This window comes from Argentina silus (genome assembly GCF_951799395.1).
Source record: "Argentina silus genome assembly, chromosome: 4".
Classification (NCBI taxonomy): domain Eukaryota; kingdom Metazoa; phylum Chordata; class Actinopteri; order Argentiniformes; family Argentinidae; genus Argentina; species Argentina silus.
This window is the reverse complement of record NC_139658.1, coordinates 12,186,569-12,202,112: the sequence shown is the minus strand read 5'-3', so window position 1 is coordinate 12,202,112 and position 15,544 is coordinate 12,186,569. Positions and strand designations below refer to the sequence as shown.

The 15,544-nt window shown below is 41.2% G+C and overlaps 1 protein-coding gene across 2 annotated transcripts in view; it reads right to left on the bottom strand.

The window, feature by feature from the left end:
* LOC310802865 (histone deacetylase 7-like) overlaps positions 1-15,544 on the bottom strand; it is a 47,298-nt gene that overhangs the window by 24,173 nt on the left and 7,581 nt on the right. The window contains exons 2-7 of one of the 2 annotated variants that reach the window (XM_083667440.1): positions 4,390-4,577; positions 4,004-4,088; positions 3,351-3,465; positions 3,041-3,141; positions 1,201-1,326; positions 839-945 (exon numbers count right to left, since the gene is read on the bottom strand). In XM_083667440.1, coding sequence (XP_083523566.1) covers positions 839-945; positions 1,201-1,326; positions 3,041-3,141; positions 3,351-3,465; positions 4,004-4,088; positions 4,390-4,577 — 722 coding nt within the window. Of the gene's footprint in view, positions 1-838; positions 946-1,200; positions 1,327-1,431; positions 1,499-3,040; positions 3,142-3,350; positions 3,466-4,003; positions 4,089-4,389; positions 4,578-15,544 lie in introns of those variants that run through there. The other variant, XM_083667441.1, reaches the window with a different exon arrangement.

The window sequence follows — 15,544 nt, the reverse complement described above, 5'->3', positions numbered from 1 at the left end:
ACACATTACCAATCTATTGACATTAACAGGTACTGTGTAGTTTGATTGGACAGAAAGTACACAGTGTTACATAGTACTTGGCATTTATTACATGCTAATACACAAAAAAAGATTGAGTCTACTGGTTTTATAGGTCAGTCCTACGCTTTTCACAGTATTACCTAGTGACGTTTTCGTTGTTATAAAGGCATTAATCTGGTATTGATGTTTTAATCAAGGGACTATCAAATAACATGGTCGTGGCATAACGTTGTCCATCTGGCACAATTAAATCTCCCTGTTTAAAACATTGGGCCGCACTACTGTACTGTGCCATGACGCACGATTAACATTCAGTTGACCTGCCCTTTCCAACTTTCCCAGAACATGCTGTAAAACACATTTCAGCCACCATCTGATGGACCAAGTAGATCACTGTGTAAACACTGTAAAAGTACCACAATAATACTATACCACTCAAACTACTCAAGCGCTATAGGCTGTCCTGAGAGTATGCAGTAACTACAACAACAATAACAATGACATCCAACTACCACATCTACACCCTAGCAGCCTTTCTTAAACTAATCTTAACTTGGTCAAAAATACTAAAGCTTGAATGCTCCTAAAATAAGTAAAATGCTTCTCTCATAAAACCCCCCCCCAGAAAAAAACAACTAGGGACATTCAAATAATATATGTGGGATAGGTGGCGTTTGTTGGAGTAAGTGGGATCATTTACGAGAGTGTTACGAAATGGTTCGATCTAGTCGCTAGCATCTTATTGGATAGCTGAGGGATGGGAGAGGGGGTGAGGGGCAAACGGGAAAACGGGCAGGGGGGCTTGAGAAGGACTCACCTCTTGGGTCAGTCCATTAAGGGGGAGGACCCCATTGTCAGACTGCAGGCTGTCATTGGGCGAGCTGCACCCTGACACTGGAGTACTACTGCTACTGAGGGAGGAGTCTGCAGGATGGAAGAAAGGAACAGCCAATCAACTAACCAGATATCAACATATCGGTAAAACGTGACATTTAACTGCACACAGATTGGAATTGGAATTGGGTCTACAAACATGATACGTGGGATGTTAAAGTGCATTTAAATGTAACGTAAACATTAAACATAACGTAAACTAAGAGGCAAATACAAGTGTAAGATAGATAAGAGGTTGGTTTGATAAACTACGGACAAAATGAAGTACAGGAAGGACAACGCTACCGAGAGAATCCGGCGTTCTGTGCTTCTGTACGTTGGGCGGGGCACTCCTCTTGCGCTGTAGAGGGTTCTGTCTGGAAGTTATGTGCTTCTTCAGTTTACTTCTCGGCTTCAGGATGGGCAAAGAGGCTGTACGCACACACACACACACACACACACACACACACACACACACACACACACACACACACAAAACAAACATGCACAAGCACACAGACATAATGCAAAACACACACACACACACAAACACACATGACAAAAAAAAGATAGAAAGTGAATCACTCCTTGCCATGGTGAAACCCCTCCTGAAGAAAGGTAATTTGCACTAAGCAATTTGCAACCTTCCCCAAAATTCTGGAGAAATTGTTTTTCAAACAGGAATGTTTATTAATGTTATTTTTCCTTCTCTCTCTCTCTCATGTCACATTTTCTCCCGGTATACATTCAGTTTACATACAGTATGTTACCCCTTGGCAGCATTGTCAGAGAGCACGGCATTGGTTTTCATTGCTACGTGGAGGATTTTAGCCCGACTGATACTGATTATTTAACTCTATTATTGATTTAACTACTTGGATGACTCAAAACTTCAACACCTTCAATTAAACCACGATAAGACTGTGGAACTCATTGTTGGAGCCAAATTCCAGAGAGAGAAACTGGCCACACATTTTAAGTCAAAGGCACTTGCACAGACTATGCACCAGGTTAAAACCTTAGGTGTCTTCTTATATTCTGAGCTCAACTGTGGAACTGTGGACATTTTTGAAAGACATCTTAAAAGATATGTTTTTAGCCTTGCTTTTAATTAGGATGCTCTGATTCTTTTAGTCTTGGGCCACTCCTAATCCTTCACCGTGCGTTAGTCTCTCTCTGTTGTATTTGCTTGTTTGTTTTTATTTATTTTTCCTGTAAAGTGCAATGTATTGCATCCGTGTACGAAATTAGCTTACAATAACAGTATAACGTTTTTAGTATAGTATAACAATTTAATTTGATTTACAGAACTATCAAACAAAAATAGGGAAAAGCTGAGCAATGCACTATATACAGTAGCCCATATGGCATACCAGCAGAGAAACGACACGAAATCCACAGTATGTGTGAAACAGTACATAACACATTCTCATCATAAACACATTCATTTTGCATTACACAACCATATCAAATCTGCTTGATAGCGCTGCTGACAAGAACAAAGAACATCATGCCCCAGAGTCGATATTGTAAAAAAGTCCCATGTTTGCTTTGACCATTGCACAATAGGGCCGCAAAAGCAATCAATCAGTTCAGGGCTTAGCTCAGACAAAAGATGCTTATGACAATCTTATTGTTGTTGAGTTTCAAAAGAGAGACAGAGGGGTGTGTACTGCAGCCGAGAATAGGAAATGCTGCCAGGGCAACCTAGGTAAATAATGGTGTTTTAATAGAGTAAAGTATTCCAAGTCTATGTACCGTACAGTAGGAACCACTCCTTATGTCATTCATACACCCAGGTACTGTAGACATGCTTGCATTCTCACAAGGGTCATTTTTCACATTCCTTATAGTTATGTTATGTAACTACTTTAGTTTCTCTCTCTCTCTCTCTCTCTCTCTCACTCACTTGTTGGCAACATCAGAGATCAGTCTCTGATCTCATTGATAAAAACCTGCACTCTAATTGTTCATATTTAAATAATGTCCAATCTCTAATGTCCAATTCTCTAAACGTAATGGAATCAAAATTGCTTTTGTCTGAAACAAGAAAGATTGCATATCCATATTGTTATATGAAATGTCAGCTCACGATACCAGTCAGAAGATTATCTTGTGACAAATGCACGAACAATTTAGGTCTCACCTGTTCTCCTCAGGGGCAGGTCCTTGCGTTGGTCACATGGTGGTTGAACGACGGGAGTTGCCGTAAGCTTTGGGGGCTTGTCAGGGTCTGGTGCCAGTTCCCTAGGCAACCAACAAAGCCAGTTTAGAGTTACCTTTAGCAACCCTTGAATAATCACTGGTCAAGTCTAATATGACAGAAAGGTGGAAAGGTGAGACCAATGTGATGGAAAGGCCACCAAGGCAACACGCTGCTTTCACCCAGAAAGAACTGTAGTGACAGTGTATTGTCAGTGTTGTTCAAACTTGTGTGATGCAAGAGTGTCACTCACCTGTATCCCTTAGGTGTGTTAGTAATGGGATTGGAGGCGGCCCTCTCCTGTTCCTGTCTCTTGGACATCAACCGCTTCCGTAGTTCTTCCTTCACCAGTGGACTGGCCACAGCACCTGTCAGTCAACAGTCAGCCAATCAGAGAACCTTACGTGTCTGTTCAATGGAAAATGATTTGTATGAACTCGTACGATTTCAAAATCAGCAAAAGAGGCTAACTATTAAATAATTATCAATTATAAATCAGCCCAAATGTAAGTCATTCAAGGACAGGTGATTTCGGTGACTGCTAAAGCGTAGTTTCCTAGGAATTTGGTGATTGATAAATTGCTTTGTTGCATTCTTTAATAGTTTCCTCCTTTCTTAAAATAATAAAACACAAATGAACATATTGCAACATCTCCCTGTGATTTACGTCCTTGTTTTGATTTTGATTTCATGTAAATAGACTTCCTTGGTCAGTGACTAGGCTACACCAAAGGAACTCTGGAATCCCCCTTCCTCTAGCAAACACACTGTATGACTCTGAGGATCATATAAACAACCAAACCAGATGTACCAGGTTGTGTGGTACCTAAAGCAGTTTAAACGTACCAAACATGGGAAGTTACCACCACACTTACAGAGAAAAGCTTAAAAGAAAAAGTGACTTACTCTGTTCATTCTTACTCTTGTGCATCAGCTGCTGCAGCTCCTGTTTCTTCTCCTGCTCTTTCTCCTGACGTCTCTGCTCCATGTACTGGAACAACACAATTGACACACATTCAGTGAGAGGCTCACTGGACACGTGTAGAACAACAGACAAAGCTGAAGTGATATATCTACAGAGAGTAAGACATAGATTACTCCTACTAGACTACTCCTACACAGCATGGACGGGGAAAGGAAAGGAAGCCATTCTATAATATTAGAATGTAATGAAACCCATATTGTGGCCAGAAAGAGATAAGAGAAAGAGATATTTTGACATCAATGGGACTTTCTGGATAAATAAAGTTCAAAACTAAAAGAAATGTTTCAAGGGGAAAGGGAGTCCCCACCTGGAAGTGTTGGGCTTGCAGGTCCTGGGAGTACTGGGCAGGGCTTGGGCAAGAAGGGCCCCAGGTTGAGGGCCCCAGGTAGAGGGGACGGTGAGGGGTCAGCATGGCCGAGCTCTGGTTCATACGGAGGTCCATGGGCCGCTCCTGCCGTAGTGGTGACGAAGACTGGTGAGAGGCTATCACATCCACTACATGGAGAGAGAGGAAAGGAGGACAGAGGACAAATTACAATGGTGGCCAATCGTTTATTTGTAAGAGAGAAACGGCAGAAGGCAGAAGTGAAGTCTTCAACGATTTAGTGCATACTTCCTCATGCTTCATTTATTTGTGAGATTGGACTTATTAGAGAGTGGGACCTGGGATGGATTTGAACTTGAGGTGCAGCACAGAACTAATGACAGAATTCTGTGCAATTGGTGTTAGCAGTGACATCCTGGTTGTGTCTCTGCTCTGCAAAATCCCCCGAAATAGGCTTAAAATAGACTCTCTCTTTCTCTCATTCTGTCTGTTCTCTCTTTTTTTCTCTCTCATTCTTTTGAACAGTTTATTTTCACTACACAACCCAATTCCTCCCCCTGCTGATTTCAGTGCTGGGACACACTTGAAAGGGATGATTGACCCCATTGAGTCTAGACTTGTCTGATGAAAACATACTAGCTCTGAATGACACACACTCTGGCCCCCAGGTCTTCATCTGAATGCAGACAACTAAGTCAGACTGGTAAAGCATCATGAGCTCATGCCTGATCAGATTCTGTTTCTGAGCATCAAAACGTATCAAGAGCTGTTAAAGGATTATCCAAAAATATGTAGCCTATCTAAATCGTATTACAACATTTCCTGTCCATACAATAGGACATTGTCAGAAGAAGTATGTTTCAAACTGTTACTTTCAGAAAGAAATCTTAGGTACTTAGGTAAGGTGTGTGTGTGATTAAGTGTATGCAAAGTCAGTGTGGTGCGGTACACGGTTGGAAGTCATATTTCATTCAATGTCTTCCTGCTAGAAATGAGTTGGCCATTGTCCAAAATTACATTCAGAACTTCACAAATAAGAGGAAAGAGGGGGGAGAGAAAGTGAGAAAGGCAGCAGCCATAAAATAATGAAAGAATGAAGGAAGTGGGGGGGGGGGCTAGAACATTGTGTGGCAGAGGCATTTTGGGTCAGATAAATTAATCTATCACCACCCTCCAGATTTTACCAGAAACAAGTCTAAATTTAATGAAAAAATGAGACTAATTTCAGTGTCATGCCCGTAAACAAGTGTCCCATTTTGTAGGTAAAGTGGAGTGAAAATATTGTTTTTGTTCACATGCTATTTAGACTTGAGGACATTGTGGGTAATGAAGTTCACGACTTGCTGAAACACTCATGTTTAATGGTAACATCTATGTAGCCTGTAAGATTACTGAATGCTCATGAACAATCATTAAAGGGATAGTTCACCCAAATTACTAAATCACATATTTGGTTCCTTACCTTGAAAGAAGTCCATGGACAAGGACAAACTTCAATCCACACACTGATTCTGTTTACCTGGGCACTGTCACTAACCACTTACTGTTACCATTTTAACCAAAAAACTATGTTTTGAAATGTTTGAAATGTCATGCCCAAATCATCTCAAAGTCATAGTTAATTAGTTGGTCAGGTTAATTAGTGTTCATTGACTTCCATTGGTTTCACCCAATATATGATTTTGTAATTTGGGTGAACTACCCCTTTAATGTTGCTCAGGAATAGATAAAAATAATACTGATAAATCAAACATAACTTCAAATGAACTGCATGTTTACAGCATATTGATGTTATTTATGCAGATTAATTAAGAGTTCCTGTGACAAATCCTAACCAGTATTTTACACACTGTAAAAGAGCCCACATTTCTTAATGTTACAGTAATAGGTCAAAGGGTTTAGGCTATTAATTAACATAATAAAAACATTGGTACAAGAACTGTAGGTGTCAAAATGACTGACACATGAAACCCTAAAGCTTCAATTGTCCTCTTTGGAATGCAGTATCGAAGACAAACTGGAAGACAGATCTGGAAGGAGACACCTCTTTCTCCCTCAGGGAGGAATACTGGAAATGTACCGGAGTGTCTGACTGAGAGCCACCACAAACATTAGTCAACATTACTCACATATTTCCTCTCAAGTCTCCATGTCCTTTCTAGTATACCCAGTTGAACTACATTACCCTGGATGTACCAAAAGGCTTAATGGATTCTGAGTCAAAACAAAGGATTTATAGTATTACCCGTAAAAACACAAAAGAAAACCATTTCCTTTTCTTTTTTTTTTTAGTTAACAAATAACTCAGAGAATAAAACATTCACATAACATTGTCAATCATCTATGTTTACTCAATGCTACATACTAGCACATGACACCGTTGACATATTTTCTAGGGTTAAACCATTCGACTGGGGTCTGGTCTTTATTCATCACAAGTCCTCAAAGACGTCATTAACAGGGCGTCCTATAAAACTAACCTGTGGCTAAACTTCACTCACACTCACATGTTTCACAATGTCTAAAGGTGTCGAGAAATAACAATAATCCTAATCTAATCCTGCTGAGCAAATCAATTGGTTATTCATTTCAAAATGAATTGGAAACAAACGCCCAACTTTTAATTAAGAATTTGCAGTGCTGAAATAATGAAGTGTGCATTGTGCAATTCTCCCCTTTGCAAGTTTGATGACATTTCGCTGCATGCCTGTTCCATAACCTAAGGGCCCTGGTTCCGAGGAGAGAGATGACTAATAGAGAGATGTCTGAGAGGGTGTTCAGTCAGACAGAACTCTCTGAGGTAAACACGCCCGCAACATTTAACATGGTCAGATGTCAATGACACACCATTGGAACATGACCAACAACAGATGAAAGTATTTAAAAAATATCGATAAACTGACCTCTTATAACTGTTATGGCATTATATACCTTTGTGATACTCCTTAACTAATTCAGACCTAGAAAGCTACTGTTTTTTACAGTTACCTTGGAAGTGTGTGTGTGTGTGTCTGTGTCTCTCTCTCTCTAGCTGTCACATGAACCCTGCCACTAGTCAGGTAAGGCTCCAACAGGATATAACACTTGGAAGCCCAGGTGTGACTAGCATCACCTTATCTCATTTAGACACAGACATTTGTTGAGAAACAAACTTTACTTTGTAAGAACTACAGGTGAAAAGTCTTCAATGTTGAAAACAAGAGAGTTACTACAGGAAGGACCACTGGCAGCAGAACAGCACATACTACCAGAAGAATGTTTTTTTTTTTTTACGGAAATGGTGGGGAGACCAAGCTTGGGTGCGCGCGCGCATGCATGCATGCACGCACGCACACAGGTTAATAAATAAAGCAGCCAGCTCCACTGAAAAATACCCCAATAGGAAATTATCAGGAAGTCAGATTAACTTTCTCACATGAACAACAAACAACCACTTGCCCTGTGTTTTTACCATGAAAATAGTCTCTTGATGGTTAGGAACCACTCTACCATAATCAGAAACCTTGCGTAAGACCCTGAAAACAAGCATTAGCTCCACACAGTGATGCCTAGGCTTTAGCTGAGCACGCTAAGGCACCTGCCTTTCATGTGAGAGACCGAGTTCAAACCCTAGTCATTCACTTTCAATACACACCAGGTACATTTGGGGTGTAAGGTAGTACTGTATACAGAACATTTGACTTTGACTTGATGGTGCTCTACCATTTGTCTTTGACCTACGAAGTTATTATTAGATCAGTGATCAGTATGAAAAGGAGAAGGAAACAGTGCTATTCAAAGTATTTCGAGGCAATGTTAAATGAATGAACAACCTAGCAGAGTTTAGTAGGAAGATGGACCCAAGAGGAGGATAAAAGATTTAGAGAATTGAGACGGTCAGGATGTCTTCCACACTGACCTACTGTTCTAGTGTTTCAGATCCTGGTCTTATTCTGACTTACTGGCTTATACAGCACAAGCCGTAAATGAGGTAATTTGCAACTTTCTTTGATTGTTTATTGTTGCAGGGTCCCGAAAATGTGTTAAAAATAGAGTGAAAGAAAACTGTCATAATGTTAACATCTTTGTCTCTCTCTCTCGTTCTCTCTTTCTCATGCTAAAAATAAACTTCTGCACTCTGTTAACATATTTGTTTCACAATCATAATCCTCTTTCTCTCATACTGCTGCAACAAGCCAACACATCGACCACCAACCCCTAACACACACACACACACACACACACACACACACACACACACACACACACACACACACACACATATACACAGAAACAGTAGCTTCCTGTTGCTAAAGTTAGTCTGCACCATAACATCCCTCCGGTTCATTTAGGCAAGCAGACGCTGCTATTTTGGTTGAATGGCCCATGTCTTGCCTAAGAGTGAGTTGAAGCTGTCTAGTGATATTTATAACCAGACTGAAGCTCAAAAGTGTGCACTGTTTATTGTTGGGTAAAATTGAACACAAAGTGGTATTGGTGGGGTAGATATGGAAGTTACAGATTACGTTAAGTGCTACTGTAGTTACTATGTATATGGACCAATATTGACACATACTGTACTGTACACTAATGGTGTGTAGGTGGATGAGTTAGGTTACATAAAATAACTTATAAGGGTAGAGTGATGGAGAGAGGAGTAAATAAGAGGGGTGCTCATAGATTTTAAGTCGTAGATTTAAAAGAACTGGATAGGTATAAGCAATATATTGGAACCTATAGCCAACCCAAGGGAGCTAGGTAGAGGTATACATTATTGCCTCAACCTGACCCTGCGTTCCAGTCTTACAGGATGCAGAGCAAAGAAAAGACTACTTTACACCCATTTGGACCTTGCAGGTCGACCAGGGGCTATTTTGGATCAAGCGGTTTTGGTCCCTTGTCTTTAAGCCAGCGAAGCGGTTGTACAGAACTCTGCTCTACAACCTTAAGCATAACCTTCTGGTACTACATTGTATTGCACTGTGCTTTGACCGTGTGGGCCATTTGCTAGTCTTACCACACATCGCTAAAGTCCACCTCCACTAGCCTCCAAGGCCACAATCTCTCCTGCCATCTTTCCCTCCCTCCATTCATCCCCCCATCCTTCCATCTAGAGGAATCCACAGCTGTCAGGGACATTCTGTCCCTCTGCTTCCGAGCAGCTGGAGAATCCATCTCCTTCCGTGTGTGTGTGTGTGTGTGTGTGTGTGCGAGTGTCCCATGTATGCCAAGATATTAATAGTGCGCATTTGTTTCTTTGAGTGTATACAGCAGGTCTTTGTGTTTGCTTAAGTATATCTGTGCATGTGTGTGACCGTTGAGTGTGTATGAATCTGTGTGTGTGCCAATGTATTAATAGTGCACATTTGTTTCTTTATGAGCATACAGCAGGTCTTTATGTGTGTTTCAGTGTGTGTTGGCGTGCCAGTTTATTTATAGTGTCACCTGTTGGTTAACACTTGTGTCATTGTGTATATTCCAGCAAGTGTGCATATGTTTGAGTACTGTACATATGTGTGTATAAAGATGTGTGTGCCAATATATTTATAGCATCATCCCACTTGCACACATTTGTGTCGTTGTGAGTGTATGGCTTTGTGTGTGTGTGTGTGTGTGTGTGTGTGTCTGTGTGTGTCAATGTATTTATAGTGTCCCTGAATGCACACACTTGTGTCTTTATGTGTGTATGGCGTGTGTGTGTGTGTGTGTGTGTGTGTGTGTGTGTGTGTGTGTGTGTACCTGTCAATATGTTCAGCGTAGTATAGAGTCCTGTGTGGGGTGGATGGGTGAGTGAGTATGTTTACTCAAACAACCATGCAATATGCTGCATGTGAAGCTGCATAGAACGAACTACCATATTCACATACTGACTCTTTTTTTCTTTCGGAAGCCACGATGATTAAGTAACAAGTAACTTTGCCACCACAAAAGTGACGCTTCCTCATACTAGAAGGTGACACAAAGACACTTTTTGAGATTCTCTCTCTGCCTCTTTCTTTGATTCTCTTTACTCAATTTTCACTCTGTCTCTCTCTTTGAGATATTTCTTTCTATCTGTCTGTCTTTGTCTCTCTCTCTGTCTGTGTGTGTGTGTCTCTCTCTTTCTCTCTCTCTCTCAGTGAAGGAACATTATTGGTCAATCAATCAAAAGGTTGAAGGTCAAAGACATCTAACGTCAAACCCTTTCATGATGACGCTGTTCCCCTCAGGCGGTGAAGGGAAAGGTGAGGGGGTCACTAGCTTAGTGAAGAAAGACATGAGAAAGAGTCAGAATCACAAGCCAGTTTGCTCTTTAGCGTGATGCTGGACATTTCTCACGGCTAAAACAGACTCACAATTGTTTAAACTGTTTTATTTTTTCTCTAGACAAGGTTCAAGAAGTCAAAATCCATGTTTTGGCTGGGAAAGCAAAAATGTTGCAAAATATGAGCACAAAACATAGACCTTGATTTTACTTGCAGTGCAGTGATACACTCACTGAACACTTTATTAGGAACACTATACTAATACTGGGTAGGGCCTCCCTTTGCTCTCAAAACAGCCTCAATTATTCGTTTGATTTCATTGATTTCACAAGATGTTGGAAACATTCCTTTGACATTCTGGTCCATGATGACATGATTGCATCACGCAATTCCTGCAGATTTTCAGGTGCACTTTCAAGATGTGAATCTCCCGTTCTACCCCCTCCCAAAGGTGTTCTATTGGATTCAGATCCGGTGACTAGGAAGGCCACTGAAGAACACTGAACTCATTGTCATGTTCATGAAACCAGTTTGAGACAACATTTGCTTTGTAACATGGTGCAGTATCATGCTGGAAGTAGCCAATAGAAGATGGGTAAATTGTGGCCATGAAGGGATGCACATGCTCAGCAACAATACTCAAATAGGCTGTGGCATTCAAGCGATGATGGATTCTTATTAACGGGCCCAAAGTGTGCCAAGAAAACACTCCCCACACCATTACACCACCTCCACCATGAGAAGGTGTACAGGTGTTCCTAATGAAGTGCTCAGTGAGGGTATACTATAATGTCTTCAGAACATTATAAGAACATCCCAAGACTGACAGCGTCCCTCACAATGACAGACATTGAATGACACATTTTACCACTTCATGTCCTTAAACATTTTCCAAATAAAAAGCACTGTAATAAGTGAAAGGTACTGTAGGTCTGTTGTCTGCTTCTCCGGTTCTCCGTTCTCCACTTTGCTACCTGATGCTAACTATGGCTCCATCGCAATCCTGTCTTTTGCAGAGGGCACTGCTAACTGTTAGTTTGTGCTGCAGAAGTTCAGACGGCAATCCATGGATTTATCTAGCTCCTGTCACCAACAGCTAACCACTAGTATTTAAAAAAACAAAAACAACAATGAATCTCCCCTATGTAGCATCTTTTATATAGTGGAGATTGATTTCCATTGGTGTTTGGTTAAAAATGACAGTAGTCTGGTAGCAGTTAGTGACAGAGGCTATCTAAGCATAACCAAAGTGTGGATTAAAGTCTGCCATTATTCACAGACTCCTTTCAGGGACTTCAATAATGTATATGATATTTTAACAGCGCAAAAAACACTGTCTTTTTTCACGTCTTGGCCGCAAACGTGGGCATTGTTAGGGGGCCTGGTGGTGGCGCTTAATGGCTATGTCGGAAATATTAGTGCTACTTTCAAGGGCAGATTTGGCAGCGTACATGATGGCACTTGACCTGCTTATTGTAATGAACACACCTTTATTTACCGCAGACGAGACATCGCTACAGTGCAGTGGTGTTTTCACCTGCACTGTGAAACACAAATTGCCAATATGCCTGCATTTGGACAACCATTTTGCGCCGGCTGAAAATAGAGCCCGAAGTATATTTATATATATGACTGAAAGTATTTTCCCTCCCAGAGATACTGTATGACACCCACAACACCCACCCCACCCCCCCATGTAAATACTTACAACCGCAGAGAGATAAGCATCCATATCAAGTAGGACACCGACCATACATTTGAATAACATCAATAGCTTCTGCTTCTGCTGACAGAAAAAAAAAAGAATGGTCATCTAAACATAGTCAAATTGAACCTACTGATCTGTCTCATCTACTTCCACATACAATCCCAGAAACTTTAGATGACCTGACTGATGCTCTTCCAGATAATATGGATACAGTTCACCCAACACATGATACTGTGTGTGCATAATGCAACAAAAAAACTCTCACTCTTGATTTCTGTAGCAAGAACCTATTGCCCCCCCCACAGATATTCAAACACACACACACACACACACACACACACACACACACACACACACACACACACACACACACATAGATATTGTAAATGGGATGCTTACAGTACAGTTTCATGTTACAGTTTCAAAAACACACACACACACACACACACTTACAATAAAACCCACACAATGTGATGCTGCTGCTGTTGCTGTGTATTTGGGAAGTGCCATCTGTAGTCAGCTGAGCTGATCTCAAATCAGGAAGAGGAAATGTGATCTCCAGCTCTACCCTGTCCAGAACACTGTCCCTATTGTCTAGCACTGCTCCTTCACATGTCCTGGAATATTTGGGGATTTTTTTTGTTATTTAGTGTTTTTTTAATTCATTTTTGGACCGCCTCACTGTTTCAAAGGTCACCTCACACTTACTTTAAGAACTAGATAGAACATTATAAGACATTATAAGAACATGTAAAATGCTAATAGCTAAGATACAATTGCGAATACAGGAAATGCTAAAAAACAGTTAACCCTGGGGTACATTTTGCCTAAGCATTTCACTGACTGAAATCCGAGATTCCCTGGGTAAACTGATCCCCCCACCCCCACTCCAATAAATGTCCAGTAGGCCCCTCACACCCCAAAAACAAAATGTCATCCTAACCCCCTGTTTAGTTCTACAGTACCTACTGTCCCACCTACCAGAGCGGTATGAGATATTATAACATTTCACTTGAACCCTGGGTTATGACTCCTTCTTGACACTGTTATAAGCATGACAAAGCTGATGTCATAAGCTGCCACAACAACTGAAGTCAGTCAGTGACAAGACCTTTGTAATGAATGCTTCAGGTAAAATGATACTGATCAGGTACCATGGCAGACTAGGAGTACCAAAGTCTCAGCTTAATGTCATTAAATACAGATTTTCCCTCCAAGGTCCACCTTGTGCACACATAAGCATGCATACTCACAGCGGCAGTGAATAAAGCTGGTTATCTGAGGAGGAGAGAGAGAAGGAGAGAAAGAGAGAGATGTAAAAGGCCATACAAAGGGAGAGAAGAGTGGTGTCGATTCCTCTGGCATGGCACACGTGAAACTGCCGTAACTATATCCTCACACAACTAAGGCTATGACCTCATCCTGTCTAGAGAGAGAGAGAGAGAGGGAGGGAAAGAGAGAGAGCGAGAGAGAGAGAGGCTGGATACATAAGCGTATTACTCCATAGTTGGTGTGTGTGTGTGTGTGTGTGTGTGTGTGTGTGTGTATGTGTGTGTGTGCACGTGCTGGGATCTTATGGGGGGATCATATCAAAATACTATATGCCATATACGCCACTACACATACACCCCCATATGAACACACACACACACACACACACACACACACACACACACACACACACACACACACACACACACACACACACACACAGCTGACCACCCATTGCTAAGAGACTTAGGCCATTTTCAGAAACTATATCAAAGGGTCCAAGGGTTTCTTGAGTATACGCTCAGAAAGTGAGCAACTCAGAAAGTGAGCCACTAAAAATTCAACACCTTTGATGACAATAAGGCCTTCTGTCAAAGTTAATGCTTTAATTGCACCATTACCTGCCTCAGTTGTCTGTGTCTTTGTTCATCTGTCTTTCCGTGTTAGGGCTATCTTGCATTGTGCATAAGACAATCATTCTCCACCAGTACACCACGGTTTAATATAAAGGAGTTCAATTAGTTTCTGCATTTTGGCCGTCAATTAGAATACAGACGCACCTGACACTAATTCACGTTACACTATAACTGCAGTCCAAAGAGTACAGAGTAAATACATCACTCATACTGTGGCAAACCATTTAGCTCCTGGTTTGTGCAGCCTATGTAGGCTCTAGGCAGCACCATTTAGTTCTAAGAACATACTTTGATCTCTGTGACTAGCACTATAAACTTTGTCAAATGAATGTACGGTTTTCTTCAAGCGTTAAATGTAAAACCCAGAATGCGTGCGATTTCTGACAGCATATTTACAGTAGGCTATAGGACAGGTTGGTCATTGACAAACTTTCTTCCTATTTCTCCATCTACCTATATTTGAGGTTCGGATTGTGTAGGTCAATCTGCTACGAGGACGGGAAAACAATTTTCAGCAATGATTGATTGGACTTGTTTTGAGTTTTGAGTGTCTGGAGGACTCCATGCAAGTACATTCACAATACTGCTGCGCTGGAGTTTGGAGTAGCCTAGTGTAACCAAGTCTCTGCACAAACAAATTAACTGGATAAACTGCATTAGTTACAGAAAACTATCGACGAATTAAGCAATATACCGAATTACGTCTGCTGTCAGTTGCCAACCGGGTTGAAGAGACATCAAAACCATTTACTCTATTGCAATTGACAGATGTGCTTTTCCTCCTACCTTCTTGTTGGTTCGAGGATAGTTGACGTCGTTGAAATTAGGCTATCGAATATACTGCAACAGGTGAGTACACTCCCATTTGCAATAGCCTTTTGTTCCTTTTGAACTGTGCAACAGTCCTCTTCAACAAACGTATTGTTCATCTACAACTGGAACGAATGAAAGATGAGGACAAATCCAAAGTGATGCAGAACTTCCATTAGTAACTGCCACATCAAACGATGCCACCGGTAAACGATGTGCCTGCGGATGTATCGAGTCGTGTGTCGTGGTTAGTGTCTTGCACAGTAAAAATATTGAAACAGAAAACGAACGACAACTCCAAGTGTTGGCATCATACGTCCCCAACAGTGTGCGACTCTCTCTCTCTCTCACTCTCTCTCTCTCTCTCTCTCTCACTCTCTCTCTCTCTCTCTCTGTCTCTCTCTCTCTCTCTCTCTCTCTCTCTCTCTCTCTCTCTCTCTCTCTCTCTCTCTCTCCCCTTCTTTCTCGTCTCGTTGTTGAAACTATGT